The sequence below is a fragment of the Labrus mixtus genome, chromosome 7 (genome assembly GCF_963584025.1).
Source record: "Labrus mixtus chromosome 7, fLabMix1.1, whole genome shotgun sequence".
Taxonomy (NCBI): domain Eukaryota; kingdom Metazoa; phylum Chordata; class Actinopteri; order Labriformes; family Labridae; genus Labrus; species Labrus mixtus.
This window is the reverse complement of record NC_083618.1, coordinates 26,193,515-26,209,366: the sequence shown is the minus strand read 5'-3', so window position 1 is coordinate 26,209,366 and position 15,852 is coordinate 26,193,515. Positions and strand designations below refer to the sequence as shown.

The window sequence follows — 15,852 nt, the reverse complement described above, 5'->3', positions numbered from 1 at the left end:
GACACATTTCTCTCCTACGCACCTGTCTTATATAATGGATGTGCAAAAAGTTTGTTTCTATTTTGATTTCCTAACAAGCACCCAATTTTGAAACTCACCTACTTTAAAACTGAAAAATAAAAACATAAAAACGTGCATGTCTTTATACAGTTATAGACAGGTTGTTCCATTGCTGAGTGGATTAATAAAGGTTCTTACCCTGTGTGTGGTGTATGTTGAGCTGGTTGATCTGCTCGGTGAACTCGTTCTCCTCAATGGTCTCAGTGCGGGGAACAGAAAGAGAGAAGCGCCTTTTAAAGTTCTTCATCTTGTTCATGGTGCTTCGGAGCAAACTCTGGAAATACAATGACAGAGAGAGAGAGAGAGAGAGAGAGAGAGAGAGAATTAATTATAAATTATGCAATCACATCTTAAATCAGTAAAACACGTCTTATATGATTCTTTTCTAAAAGGACATGTAAGTGTGAAACATTTGAGTGGGGTGTGTTTTTTTTTATACAAACTTAAATCAGAAATAAAGTTTTCTTGTGTCTAAGGCAATTAGAAATTTTTTTTTAGTTATTTTTATCGTGTACAGAACATGAAGCTCACAATATGTCCAAGTAAGTGACAAATAAACACTCCTGGGTACACTGCCTGCATGACACGAGCTGCAGATCGTGATGTGCAGCTACGATGGATCTCAATGCACAGCCTGACCAAAGACTGTCATCTGTGTCTTCTGATAATGAGGCAGAAAGCAGCAGGAAAGAATCTGATAAATATCTACTCTTTTCAGTAGGTTACACAGCCACAGCCAACCCTACTAGTTAGTTATCACTCCTGTGCACTATTATTCCATTCATCTTTTTGTTCTCATTTATGTCTCATTCTGTGCTTATGGGGTCTCCATCACTTCTTTACTGACAGGGATTTCTGCATGTGTCTGTGTGTGTGTGTGTGTGTGTATGTTTCTGCTCATTAGTGTGAAAGATGTGTATGGTGGGTTCAATTACAGCATGGTTCCACATTCCCTGCTGTTATTTTTATGCCTCAATAACCCATCAGGATATTACTTTCTGTGAACGTTTCCTACATGTTGCCTGACTTCTGGAAGCCCTGCAGAGTTCAGGTCAGATGGTTACCTGAATCCTAATCAGGAACATGACGTTTACACACACACACACACACACACACACACACACACACACACACACACACACACACACACACACACACAACTCACACATATGCACACAAACATCAAAATGCACATAAATTGCCTAGCTGTGTCCACTGCCCAGATCTAAATGAGACCCCGACTGGGATAGTGTTTCCAATAACAATCAGTTTATTATCTTGAGCGTTAAGCAGGCTGCTAGCATGTCCTTCCTTTATCCAGCTTTAACTCGTTTACTGGACCTGATGGTGGTAAATGGTAAATGGTATGGTACTGATGACAAAGGTTGCTACATAAAGTGACCATCAGAAGTAACTAATCCCATTCATACACCGCCGACAAAGCAGCAGGGTTAAGTGTCTTGCCCACGGACACATTGGACATGTTGCTGCATGAGCTGGGGATCGAACCCTCTGGTTTAGTGGCGACCGACTCTACCAACTGAACCACGTTCCATGTTCAAAACATTCAAAACCATGTTCAAACAGCAAGCAGACTTCAAACTATATTTTATATTTAGTTAAGACACAGTGACAGATGCCCTGGTCTAGAGAGGCTTGAACCTCACTGTGGTCTCCTGTCTTTACAACATGGATTTATACAGGTCAGTGGGCATAGTCATCAGAAATGAATTACAGATTCAACAACATATCTACAGTAAATAAGGCTCCCACACAGGCATGAAGATACACAACTGTGACTCATGCTGGGTAATGAGTACAAGAGGACACGCGCTGAGATTCAAACCTCCAGGCGAATATTTTTTCTCTCTCTTTCATTTTCTTCCTCCGTCCAGTTTGTTGAAAGAGAATGAATGACTGACCCTGAGAGGCAAGTTAAGCGAGAATCTCTGGCACAGTGTCAGGGCGAACCATTAGCCCTCAAACGGTGACTGAGACCACTGTGTTTGTCCAGTGAAACCTGGCATGGCAGCTTCCTGATCCTGACAGCCAGACGGGCTGCCAACACAAGCTGTGTACTCGGGGAGGAATAAGAGCGGAGGGGGGCAACGAAAGACATCCAGAGAGATAATAAATGAAGTAAAGACATGGAAAGATGATTTGAACATCACATGCAGTCTGTCATGAACACACGGCCACTGCATGGGCTTGTTGGGGAACACTAAGCCTACAAGTTGTGGGACATGCCAACATGAGGGAGCCCGCGTCCAATAACTGAGGTGTAATTCTTCTTCTGTTTGTATGCAGAGGAGTTTTGGTGAGAGTGAACCCTCCAGTAGCTCCGACAACAACGGATTAAAAAACATTGTTCACTCATGAACTATAGGTGACACATGGCGCCAGTTTTGGGACATAAACAGCCACTGACACTGAAACCAAATGGCTGCCAACTCCTGAATCACGTCGCTAGCATTCATTAAAAAAAATAGACACGGCGCATTGGGAGGAAAATTAACAAGATTTAGTGGACTTTGACTTGGACTATCAAAGGTGCACGCTCAAGTGCCGACATAAGGAGGCAAATTATCAGGATATGAACATAACTGACATTCAACTACTATGACTGGAAAATGACATTCTTGAAGCCGTGGACGCCACTGTTCCAACCAAACGTTTCTTCGTGCAAGCCAGGAGAAAATGTTTGAAAAATAGAATCGTGGTTGTAACTAATTTGTGCATGTTGTGAATATTTGCAGAGTGTGCTTGCAGCTCTGTAACTCTAAATGGACACAGATGTAAACAGGCTTCCTGTTAGGATAATTGCTTCTGGACATTGATCATTTCAAATGTTTCCTTTAGAGAGTACAGCGTTACCAGCTTTCATCTGACAGAGCGTGCATTATGTGTGAGAGAGATGCATGCTGGATACAGTGAGTTGGTGAGGAACAGTTACCTTTACACTATCTGCATTACCTTTACCTTGTAGGTGAAGTGAATTCGTTTTTATTATTGGTAACATTCACTGTATGTATAATCCTTACTTGGCCCTTTAATGAGGCCTTGCACCTAGACGTTACAGAAATCTGCTCTTTTCTTACAAAAGCATTACATTCCACTTATTGTGTTTTCAAAGCCCCAATAATAGAGAACTGTTAGCAACTTATGTTGGTTATTAAAAGGAAGTCCAGTTCCACATTTCTTTCCAACAAAAGTGTTGTAGCAGTCACAATATGCAGTAATAGTTGCACAATCCTGAAGTCTGGCTACTATACGTAAGCAGAAACAAAAAACTAAGGGAAGTTATTTAATCTCAAAAAAGCAGCTTTCCACATGGAAACACTTGACTGGGAATATTCACATTGCTTGCATCATCTTTTTCAAAAAACAATTTTAAGACACATTCTTTGTCAAAACAAATCCTCTTATGGCTTATCTTTGCTCTATTATTTTATTTCCTCATACCTTGCATTTTTTCCCTTACTGTAGCCCAAAGAGAGAGCGAGAGAGGAAGTGAGCGAGACACAGAGAGAGAGAGACAGAAGCACATGCACACATCTGCCCGTGTCATCCGTGTGTTGGGTTGTATGAGATAGAACTGACCTTGAGCCTGAGGTTACATTACTGTGTGCTCCAGTAGTTCATATGGACTAAAAATAAGGCTTTGCTTGTTTGACTCCTGGGGCACACATACACAGAAACACACACTTTCCCTAAAGGAGATAGATGGTGGTGATGGTGCTGTTTCACAGAAACCTGAGTGTTGAAAGAGAAGAACTGTTAAACAGCTGGTGTTGTTTTGGTTTCTAATGAAGCTCATCCAATTTTAGCTGCCATTATCCAGCCATGTTTCAGTAACAATGCACACATAGCATCATGGAGACAATACAAGAGTCTTTGTAGAAGACGTTGGGTGTGTGTCGACATCCACTGCAGAAAAGGAAACTTGAAATTACAGAATTGAAAGAGTATTTTCACATTTTGCAGGGGTTCAACTTCAGGCTATAATCCAGGCTCCCTGTAGGGAACTGAAATAAAATGTCACAGCTGTTTGGGTCATTAAGTTAAAGGCTGATTACAATGTGACAACTCTCTACCAGGGCATATTATATTAGGATCTAAATCTTTAGCCCTATCAGACTGCTGTTTCAAGCTGCAATATTTATGGCCCTACGAAACCAAAACTAAGAATTCAAAAGAGACCAAAAGTGTAATCTAATTGGCCAACAGGGTACCCCTGTGCTGTTCTCAGGTTGCAGGACAATACCATGAAAAAATAAATGAAGTAAATCAATACTGGGCGAACCTGAGGAAGCAATTTGCTCACAATAAAATACACTAAGTACCAAAAGTGTCTTTAGCTCAGAGAAACTGCTTTGTTTGTTTTTAATTGTGTGGCTTTTTAACGTCACAATAGCAGTTTATACAGTACACAAACCCAGTCATCTGGAAGGGATCCTTTTTTCATTAGACAGATTTATGGTTCAGTAAAATGTCATAAAAACTAAATAAACACGAGGCCTGTGCATTAGCTGAGTTTGTGGATGATCATATCTCTGTTTATTCCATAACACACAGAGCCTTATGTAACCTGGTCAGATCCCTGTCAGATTATATTCTCATGAACTCCAAACAAAGCTTGAAGAGCGACTCTTCTCTCAACCAGTCTGACTATTGCCCCACACAACACTGACTGACTGAGACAAAGAGGTTCGGATGGACTAAAGCTGTATTTGACTAAAGCCTTCTGCTTTTTTTCCCCCGTGAACATCTGATCTTCCTGAATGCTATTTGTAAAAGGGTATACTGCTGAGTCTTTGGAGCAGGGATGGGCAACTTTAGTTACGAAGAGGGCCTCTTTGATTTAATTCTCACAACTAGAGGGCCAAATATTAGAACCAGCTAAATTAGACATTTATAGTTACTTGAAATTTAACAAAAATAACAAATTTTCAGCTTTCATCAGAATTTCTAATGCCAATATGTATCATTTTAAACTCAAATGCGAGACAGAAAAACAGAATTCAAGATGCTTTTTACATGTACAGAGTGTTTACTGGTTATTAAAGTGTATTCTAATTAGTTTTCTGTTTTTTTTTAGAAGTCCTTATGAAACATCCTCTACCAACTAACATCTCCCTGTTTCTTCGTCAGATATTTTTTGCAGACTTTGACACTGTATAAGGGACATCCAGGCATGCCATCACTTGCCGTACACCTTGGTCTACTGAATAACGTGTGTGCTTAAAAACTCATTCACTCTCACAAGAGCATATCAATGTCTGATAATCAAGTTACTCCCAAACACGCTGATAACATTCTGCATACTCACACAGTGGTAAAGCAGGCTACAGATGGTTAAACTACTGACTTTGGCAGGTGCCGCACTTCAACAAGAATCAGTTACAGGAACCTGCAACACTTACACATGACTCACTAAATGTGTATTTCACACTCCTGTTTCATCTGTTTCGGTACTTTGTATAATATTAGATCTCTTACACCTGAAAAAACATCACAAAACATGGCTACATAATGCTCTACTGAATGATGTCGCATATTCACCAGTGATTTCTAAAGACCCCTTAGCTGAATGGGGGGGGGGTCACCCACTTGCCATTAATATGCTTCATATTACTATGTTACTTTCTTTTGTCCACTTGTTTATTTGCCAGTGTCCTTCGACCCTCAAGCAAACCACTTCTCCTCAGACTTCTCCTTTTTTTTCCTTCCTTGGATCACTTTAAGAGAAGCTGTAATAATGAAGCTGTCACTCGCAGCAAAATTGGCGACAGTATTGACCGCAACAATAAATCCCTCTGTGCGTCTCTCTGTGTCTGTCTACATGTCACCCCCTGTCCCGGTGTGAACAGTAGACCTACTGTGGCCATTGGCTGTGAGTGAATAACAACAGTGTAGGGGTCGACATCTGACTGGCCTATTGTAACACAGGCCACACATGGCGTGGTGGTTGTGTTTTGTTTGGGGATAGCTAATCATACACAAAATTTTGCAATAACTCATCACATTTATTTTTCCAAGGAGTTTATTAATGATTAATTCTAATCATCCATGCCTTCATTTATTCCCTGCTACTAGATGTTGGGGCCAGACTACAGGTATTTAGACAGAAAAACTTCAGGCTACTGGTCAGATATTGGGAAAAAAAAGTTATACATTCAACAGGTTTTTTTGTAAAGAACATTCTGCATATTGGTTTATAAAAGTTCACCACACCAGCAATCTGTTTTATCTTTTCTCGGAATGCTCTATGAAAATTACTGGTAATCTGCGTTTGCATCAATGTGACTGTTGCAGGATGACCTTGCATTTCTTTAACAGTTGAAAGCCTCACATGACTGGGTTAGAAATCTCGGCCCAGAAGTCCCTCTCCTTGTGTCGTCCATGCAGCTCTCCTATAATGCACTTCCTCAAGCATTGTCTCCTCCAGAGCTCGGATCTCCTCTGTTAGAAGCTGCTTGAGGTAACGTAGCATGGAGCCATCCTACAACTGGCTCTTAAATCCAACGTGCAATCTCATTCTTGAGTCATGACCACGGGTGAAGATTGGCCATCACGCTGAGTTCACTTATCTATCTATGACTACTGACAACGGTCTGTTGACCTCATGCTCCATCATGATGGTGAACAAGATACTTGAAATCCTAAGACACTTGAAAAATACTTTGTCATACTTCACTAGACTGCCAGAGACCAAGCGGTTACATTCTGAGGAATCTAGCAGAACAACAGCATCAAACTATACAAATGTTATCCTGTGCAGCCTGTGGCACTTGTCAATTGTTTCAGTACTTTGCGAATGACTTAAGGAGAGGTAAACATTTGCTCAATGCTTCATGTTCAGCTGCCTCCCCAATCAAAAGGTAAAGATGATTAAACACATACATGTCATGCTTTGTATCACTCTTTGCATCACACAGCAATCAATGTAATTGTCACATGTTAACATATATTTGTCAAACAAGCTTATCTTTAGTTCAGAGTGAAATCTTTACTGCTTATATTTGAGCCCATGTGATCAAACCCAACCAGAACCCGAACATAATTTATAAATGCTCGAACCCATGTATGCTAGAACCCACCCATTGGGACCCATACCGTAACGGGCCCCGATGGGCTCAGGTCTGGCATCCACCCTCTACTACATAAAGAAAAAGAGAGTTATGATGCTCTCTGGCCCCAGGATACAGCCAAGTTTTGGCAACACAAAAGACATCACAACCTCCCTCTATCATGCACATAATTCTGCTATCACTGGAGGTAATCAAGCCTGCATGAAAATTAGTCATCACACATGCATGCTGGAGCAGATGTCATCCTTTCCACCATCCGATGCCTGTAGGGATGCAAGATAGTTGGCAGAGAAGATCCTCATGATCAGGACTGCAGCAGGTGTTTCAAAGTTGGATGCTGGGATTGTTTGGTTATTTTTCTTGGTCAGTATCACAACTAATGTTTTAAGCTTTTCCAATTTTTCGAAACAAGTGCAAATGATGTTCCAAAGAAAATCCCCATGTAACATCCAGAGCTCATACCTCGGGCTACAAATATAGAGGTACCTTGAGAAGCCTATACCTTTGAGAGTAATCATGATTGTCATGTTTAATTTGTGTGTACAATATGAACAGTTCTGAGTAAGAGTTCACGAAGGGCATCAACAGTGCCTGTGTCTGCCAGATTAAAAACTCTCCAGTTCTGGCACCACTCACAGATGCAGTCAATGGAAAAAGAAGTTGTGGGCGTACAGGTTAGAGGGACCTGACATGTATGCTAAGTGCAGTGAAAAAATACTGCAAGGACTTAACACCGAGGATGAAGTATGAATGACCTCCAGTTTTCTGGTGACATTTAAAGCTGCCTTTAAGATGCAGACAATCAACAGAAAATCACCTGCATAAGTCGAAGCACCAGGATGAGGCTTGAAACAAGGCTGTCTCCCACATGTTAAATATGTTGGATGAGGCTTTGGTAAACTCATATTTACAATGTCTCACATGTTGTCTTGCACTCTCAGATTATAGAGCCCTGCAGGTGATTAAACCATGAATGAATAAACAAGTTGTGCTTGATGAACGAGGAAAGAGACAAAGAGGGAAAAATAAGAAAAATGGAGAAAACAGTATCGAGATCATAGAAGAGTCAAAAGAGAAAAACTAAAAGAGTGGGAGGGTGTTGTTTTTTTCTTTATTGGAGGAAACAACAGCGACGCAGACTGTTTTTGTCCTCAGACAGACTCATTCTAATTGCCGTCTGTTGTGACTAAAAGCATGAAATAACTGGAGGGAGGCTAAAAGGGCATTCTGTAAAATTAGATTGGGGAACTTCCTGCTGACAGGAAGAAATATATTAAGTTCAGCCGGAGCTTATTGAACTGAAACTTCGAAAGCCTCCAAGTGTCATTACTTTATTCTGGCTTTGTGATCCCATGGAGCTGGAGTAGCAGAGAGAACTCCCATGATTCCCCGCCTTTTTTTTTAAATCAGAATGAAAATGCAGTGTGTATTGTAAAGAGAGTTGTTTCTTTCAGTGTTGGTATAGTAAAGGTCAATGTGTAAAGAAAGCAGAAGTGCCCTTTTTGACCTAGAAAAGACACACAATGAATTTGGATTTGTGGTTGTGTATTACTATATTGGTTCATCTTAACAGGACTATTGTGTTTCAAACACACTAAGCACCTCTGGAGAGATTTTCTTTATTGGCACTAATCCCCGCACTGCAACATTTTGTGTCCTGGAGATGACTGTGGATGATTGTTAAAAGATAATTACCGGCTTGTCTGGCCACCCCCACATCATGTCTGTATTTTACAACTCAATAAGTCATCATTAAGTCTTTACTTTAACATTAATGAATATACATAAACATCTTATTAATGATTTCACTTTCAAAGAAAACACACCCTGACCATTAAACTAGTAACACATTACAGATTTGTCTCTCACATCAGGGTAGACCTTTACAGCTGTCCGAAACATTCAAGTCACATTATGTGTGTGTTTATTCTGACGTGTTGTTTGCTGGGACTTTTCCTTTAGGTTTTGGCTTATGGGCCTGCTTCTGACAGGAGACGTTCTGTGACTCACAGCCTACCTCACACAACACATTATACATTTCCCAAGGTGGCTTGCGCCTGTGTCAGTGTGCAAACCAACCTCAAATACGCCACCACAACTGCAGCATTAGACTAGCAACTTGGGAGAAAGAGGCCTGCAATTATGTAAAGCAGCTAAACACACAACGCTGAGCATAACGGTCAAAGTGAACACACTGGTTGTTCTTCTGCCCAGGAGAGCAGATCCTGGACTTCAGGGTGCCAAACCAATCATTATACAGCTTGTCTTCTCCAGACTGTGCCGTTCACTAGTATTCATGTTCCTCCTCTGATGTCTGAAAACAACTATAAGTCTATATAAAGCATTGGCAGCAGTATATAGGGTGGATTATTTTAAATGAGCTGGATAGCTCAGCTGAATATACCACTCACCCACCTGTGACCAGCTTTTGAAGCATATTGTGAGGAAAGCATGCCCAGCAACACTTAAGGTTCTTTTGGCCTTTTTTTTTTTTTTAAGCTAGATTAGACCCTGGCTGCAGCAGCGGTGGCACAGGGTCGTATGAGTCTGCTGCTTACACACAAAGGCAGGATCTGATCAGACTAGTGCTCAGGCTGCAACTGTGCCGAATAATGTGTTCAATCAGAAAGAGGTGGATTTGTAATGATAATTGTAAAACATGCGCAAGCTAGTAATTGGTTGTTGGCTAGGTGAAAAATAGCGTGGACAAAATAGACGGAGAACGGAGGGAAGAAGAAGAATGCATGCATTTGCACGCTGAGTTTTTGTGTGCAACACTGAATGTAAACCTAACACGGCTTACTCCTACATCAGTGAGTGCTCTACTAACTCTCACTTTACTTTGGGTTTATTCCAGTTAATTTAACTGTGCACTGACCTGTGAAATGGTACAGTCAGGGGTAAATGGAGCAGTTCGATGGCAGAGCTACATGCGCATTTTTTGCAGTCAAATAGCAGAAAGAGAAAAGGCAACAAACGGTAACACAGTGCTCCTTTTTTTTGCAACTGAAAAGTCGACATGTTGACAAACAAAGTGGCAACAATAAGAGGAAAACAGATTTGCCTGCTTCAAATGTAGTATCAAAAAGCACTGTGGCGTTTGCCAACAGGCAGTTTATAATCTCTTAACACAACAACACTTGAGCACTGAGCCAAAATGTCCAATGTGGGTGTTGCTGCGGTTGATTGTGAAACAATCTTCTCAAGTAGAATACAGCAATAGTACAAGTTGTACTGTGTTGTACAAGGACCTGTGGAGGTGACAGATTTATTTTTACCAAAGATGCCTGCCTCCTCAAACATTCAACCTCTATAATTGTTCCCTCACTGCAGCCGGTGGGCTTAGCGCTGTTTGGACCGCAAACTGTCCTCCGTTTGTTGGTTTGACCAGTTATTTGCACGCGTTTGTTCATCTGGGAGGGGTGTTTAGTGCGGGTGCCAGGGCCATTGTGGTAGAGTATGGTAGGGTCTATCTTCACATTATCATGGCTGAGTGGGCCTGAGGGCTGTGTGATGAATCAGGGACTCAATAATAAGCTGCTTATGTAAACATGGCCATTGTGCTTCAGCTGCAGGATGCTACAGTAAACGATTGCTACTTTGAGCACAAATGTACAGTATGAACCATCCCAAGCGGCAAAAGGCGAAGTGTTCACATGCAGCTGCACTTTTATCATGACAGACTGGTAACCATTGGATTTGCTAATGTCATAATGGTAACTTTAATTAAAATAATGAGGCATCAGAATGAAATACGTATTAGTCCATTTATAAAGAAGTCTCCATAAATTAAAAAAAATGTACTGCTGTGTATTTGAATCGCATCTTTCTTGATGGATTACAGCTCTTGAACAAACAATGTTCCCATTCACACATTTACTACAAAATCCTGTTTGCCTAATTTCATTTGGTGTCCCTGCAGATTCCAATTCTCCCTCTAAGCCCTCCCTGTTTCCCCTCATGTCAGCTGCACTTGACAAGCTGCATTTCAGAAGTGCACATAGACAGTTAACAATGATATCAAATATACCACCTTGCTGTCATATTTGAAATACTAGCTTCAACAATTTCCACCTCCACCTAGATGTGTACTGTGAGTTTGTAATAACCAGTCTCCTGCTTCTAGCTTGTGGTTTCACATGACATCACGCTGAAGACTGAGGCCGAAAACTGCACACACCCCTTGGCTAAAAGTCCTGGGGAGTTGATGATCCATGAACAAAACAGACAAGGGAGAAACATTGTCCCTGTGCAGCATCTTAAGTTCAACATTAGTGTAACCTCTCTCCAGCACGTTGTTCTTGTGACAGCACTGCAGCAAAACTCTGCATGATTCAAAAACGCATGACAATGATACAGAAAAGGGAACCAGTTTTGTGTAAATATATTTGGCAGACACACAGGCACACACACAAACACACACACACACACACACACACACACACACACACAAACACAAACACGAACAGCCAATTACCCTGGAGGCCTTTATACTTTAGGTAAACAGTGCTGTGTGCAGAGTGCTTATACGGATAGACTCCTGTATATTTGAGTGGCCCTTCCTCTCTTACTGCCAGTTCCAGTGTCAGTTTACGTGTAGTCCTGAGGCTCATCAGGGAGGAGAGAGGTGGATGAGTGGGCGGGCTGGACGTGCGTGTAGGTGGTTCTTACATATTGTTATTGCAGAGGTGAGCATAAAACAGGGGCAACAGTTTAGAAACGTTAAACTTTTCAAATTCAGACCGCATGAGGTAACTGCAGCCTCATCTAGTATCAACCTGTTGTACTCACTTTAAATGATGTAATCTTATGTAATTAAGGGTAAACTACAGCTTGACTTTGTATTTGTGTATTCACAATTTAGGATGGAACCGTATGTCCGTGCTTTCTCACTTTAAATTAAAAGTCTTGAATGCTGCTCTTATTTTTTATTACATACAGAGTCACATTAGAGCCTAACCTCATCATACAGCTGCAGACTGAAGAAAGAAATTTAATTGCTGATTTTGCCAATTAGTACAGCTCAGTGAAGCGCAGGAAGAGCCACTGAGTTGTACTATGAGCTGCTAAGAAAACCCCAATGAAGAAAATAAACATTCTCATTGAACAACTTCAGCCTCACATCAGCAAAATGTGCCACAGTTCTGTGTCCTCCCTGACCCCTGACTGAACCTCGCAAGATATGAACTTCGCTAAGCTTTATGTTTTTAAATGAGGAATGTGTGTGGATGTGTCTGCAGCAGAGCTACTTACAGAGGGGCACAGGTCATCCACACAGACAGGAAGGAAGGAGCAGGGGGAGCAGACTCCTGCCTCTCCACTCAGGTTTCCCTCACCTCTCCCAGGTGTCACTCACAAGAGAAATAAATCCACAAGTAGCAGGCAGCTCAGCCCCAGTGATGGACAGACAGCTCCCACAAGAACACAGGTAGATTGGACCGACCTCTCCTTGAGTCACTCTGACAGCTCAGCCCTCCGCCCTCCCTGTGTCCTCTGCACGGAGCACAGCGAGGCTGCCTCACTGTCCAGGATAACAAGACAGACTAAATAAAGAGACAGAGACACAGTACAGACAGCTCAGAGAGCAGAAACTGCTGCACAGAAGTGTTTTATAACAAGCCTGCGGCTCCTCCTCCACCAGTCTCTGGCTGCGGCCCGCCCTCGTTGGTATGGAAACAGCCAATCACAGGGCAGCATAGCACAACCCTCCTCTTCTCTCTCTCCTCCTCCTGCCTGTGGTGGTGACAGCACTGTCACACACCAATGAAAGCTATAACACATGGTGATGTTTGAGTGTGTAGACTGTGATGATACCACTTTATATGGATCTTTCAAACATTCTTACCATATAAATAATATATTGCTATAAGCTTGTATTTACAAGTTCCCATTATATAAACAGGTTTTATGGCATAAGCATTACACCTTATAACGTCTGTTTTGATCACATATTATGTCAAGTATCAAGTAACTGTTGCAACTCACTTTTTATTCTTGTAGTGCAATTATTATCCTCAAGGTTCTAATGTTCATTTTATAATGCATTATTATCAGAGTTTTAATAAATGCTAATCTAATTAGCTTCAACTACAGTTTTTGTTCCGGATAAAGTATCATTTCTGTCATGTTAGTGTTCATAATGATTTGTTTGTGGGTAAACGTAGTGTTTGACAGGTCAATCACTCAATCAGCTCTAAATACTTTAAAAGAAAATGACACGTCACCATTGTTCATAGAGGTGTGATTTTTTAGGGATATTATTATTTCAGTGTTATGATGAGAAAGTTAACTGGCTCATCAGCGGTAAAATTAGCGGAAAATTAGTTTTGAGCAAAGACGGTTGTGTTGATTTTAAAAGGGTTTATGTGTTTTGTTTTTGTCCATAGAAAACAGAAACAAATCCTATTCATAAAATACCCCCATGCAATGCCTTTTGATCATTTATAATACATTTCTCATGGATCGCTTATGCACACATACTTAATAGTCGGGGGTGGGAAAAAAATATCAATACGGTATCATCATCCTGACTCGTATGATACAATTACTGTATCCCTGGTGCTGAGCATTGATTATTTAAAGGAGAAAAAAACCAATATTCCAGATATTGTTTCCTTGTGTGCTCCCTAGATACGTCTTTAGTGTCATATTTCATATTCTTGTTTCTCTGTGTTCTAGTGTGTGTTGTTGTTTCTTGAGTTCTCCGTGTCTTTAGTGGTTCTGGATTTATTTCGTAGTTCTTGTCCTCAGTGTTTCTTGTCCTGAGTGCCATCATTGTCCTTACCTGTGTCTTGTTGGTCTCACCTGTGTTTGAGTACCCTGTCTATTACGTCTCTGTGTTCCTTCCCTTCTGTGTCAGATCATTCTTGTAAGTCAGTCATCAGTCTTTTCCTGTTCCCTGTTCCCAGTGATTTCTCGGGGCTCCTTACGTTATTATTTGCCTTTTTGCTTGGTTTTGTTCTGCAACTGGTTCCAGTTCCTGTTTTTTTATCACTCATTACACCAACAAAGAAGTGCAAAAGAACTGCAGTTCCTTGAAGGACCACTTTGGTCTGGGTCCAAAAGCCCAGGAAGTCCCATACAGACCGCATAATGAAATTATCATCTTGATAGCAGAAATGTACATGTTTTGAGTCTGATACAAAAAAAATGTCTTTATGGGTACATAGTGTGCAGGGGGTGGATCTGATGTGATCTGACTGACGTGCTGGCGTATTCTTACATGCAGTATTAAGGCCCGCCTCACCTTCAGCTCTTTGCCTCTGACTATGTTGCCTGTGACTTGAAATGTTCTTGTGATTTGTACCACCACAAGAATTAAAAATGTCAGTGACAATCAGCAGTTATGAAATACGACACTTGACCTTTTAGGTGAGAATGTAATGCTGTATAATGTGTTATCAAACATTTTCTGAAATAGTTCTTGAAACCACAATTATACAGCACCAATAGCACATAACATTGTACTATATGTTCATCATGTGTTATGGATATTAGCTTCACTGATTGAAACTAAAGAGTTCAAATAATGTGTGTGTGTGTGTGTGTGTGTGTGTGTGTGTGTGTGTGTGTGTGTGTGTGTGGGTGTGTTTCTGTGTGTGTATAGGTCTTTACCCATGTACTGTGTGTGTTTGCGTTTGTGCATTTAAGTGTGTACCGGCTTCTCTACTGGTGTCTGTGATTGTGTGTGCAAATACATCTGCATGGATGTGTGAAGCCTTCATATGTAACACGTGAATGCCTGTACTGTGTGTGTGATCAGATGTAAAAACATGTACATTAAGTCCGAGTGTGTGTGTGTGCATGTGTGTGCGTACACGTTTGTTTGTGTTTTCCTAATCAGCAGAACAGCATTTCTTCATCAGCTGTGTATTTATACCTAACGTGATAGGAGTGTTCCTGTTAGTCATTCCATCAACACAAATTAAGAGCAACTGCCTGTTGGTTAGCAAACAAATCGAGCAGCAGCTGACAGCATGAAATACTCTTGATAAGAAGTAGACACCGACAGACATCGACGTGCAGCTCTCGTGTCATTGAAAAATGTATGAAGGAAAAAGATCCTGCTTTTCTACATGCAGTTAGAGGTGTTTGATCACATACACTTGGAGTACAACTCTGTGCCTGTCTTTTTAACGTACACCGACTTACTGTAGGAACACTTAAAGAGGTCAACCTTAGACAAGACACTGTGTGATCTCATTCGCTCCTGACGATGAAATCACAAGCGAAGCAACTTGAGCACTGAACCAGGAGAACAATCAACATGTTCTTCGCCGACAGTGTGACAGTTTGGGTCACCAAAACTTCGCTCCGCTGATCAAAGATGACAGCGAATTCATTCAAGCTTGTTAATATAGCATAAACAATGATGATGATGTAGAACAACAAAAAAAATCCCATGCTTGATAATAAAATGTACAGGTGTGTTTGTAATTGTGTGTGTGTAAGTGAAGCAGAGCGACACCACAGATAGAACACAAGCTGACTCATTATTGACCTTAAAGAGTAATATATGTATGTATTGTAATATATTATCAGTAACTTTAAAAGGGACGGATCCACTAAGAATGGATCGCGCTTGGTAATAGCACCATGACTTGCACAGAAAAAGCACCCACAATCTGCCCCGTTTTAGCACCCTATCCACAAAATAATTAGCACTAATTATATGCCGTTGCTAACACGACCAGAAGGTTGT

The 15,852-nt window shown here is 41.0% G+C and overlaps 1 protein-coding gene across 1 annotated transcript in view; it reads right to left on the bottom strand.

The window, feature by feature from the left end:
• Positions 1–12,728, bottom strand: part of cdk18 (cyclin dependent kinase 18) — a 46,282-nt gene extending 33,554 nt beyond the window's left edge. Inside the window, exons 1-2 of the mRNA XM_061041411.1 lie at positions 12,405–12,728; positions 199–334 (exon numbers count right to left, since the gene is read on the bottom strand). Coding sequence (XP_060897394.1) covers positions 199–316 — 118 coding nt within the window. The 5' untranslated portion in view covers positions 317–334; positions 12,405–12,728. The remainder of the gene's footprint in view (positions 1–198; positions 335–12,404) is intronic.
• Between the last annotated feature and the right edge of the window lie 3,124 nt (positions 12,729–15,852).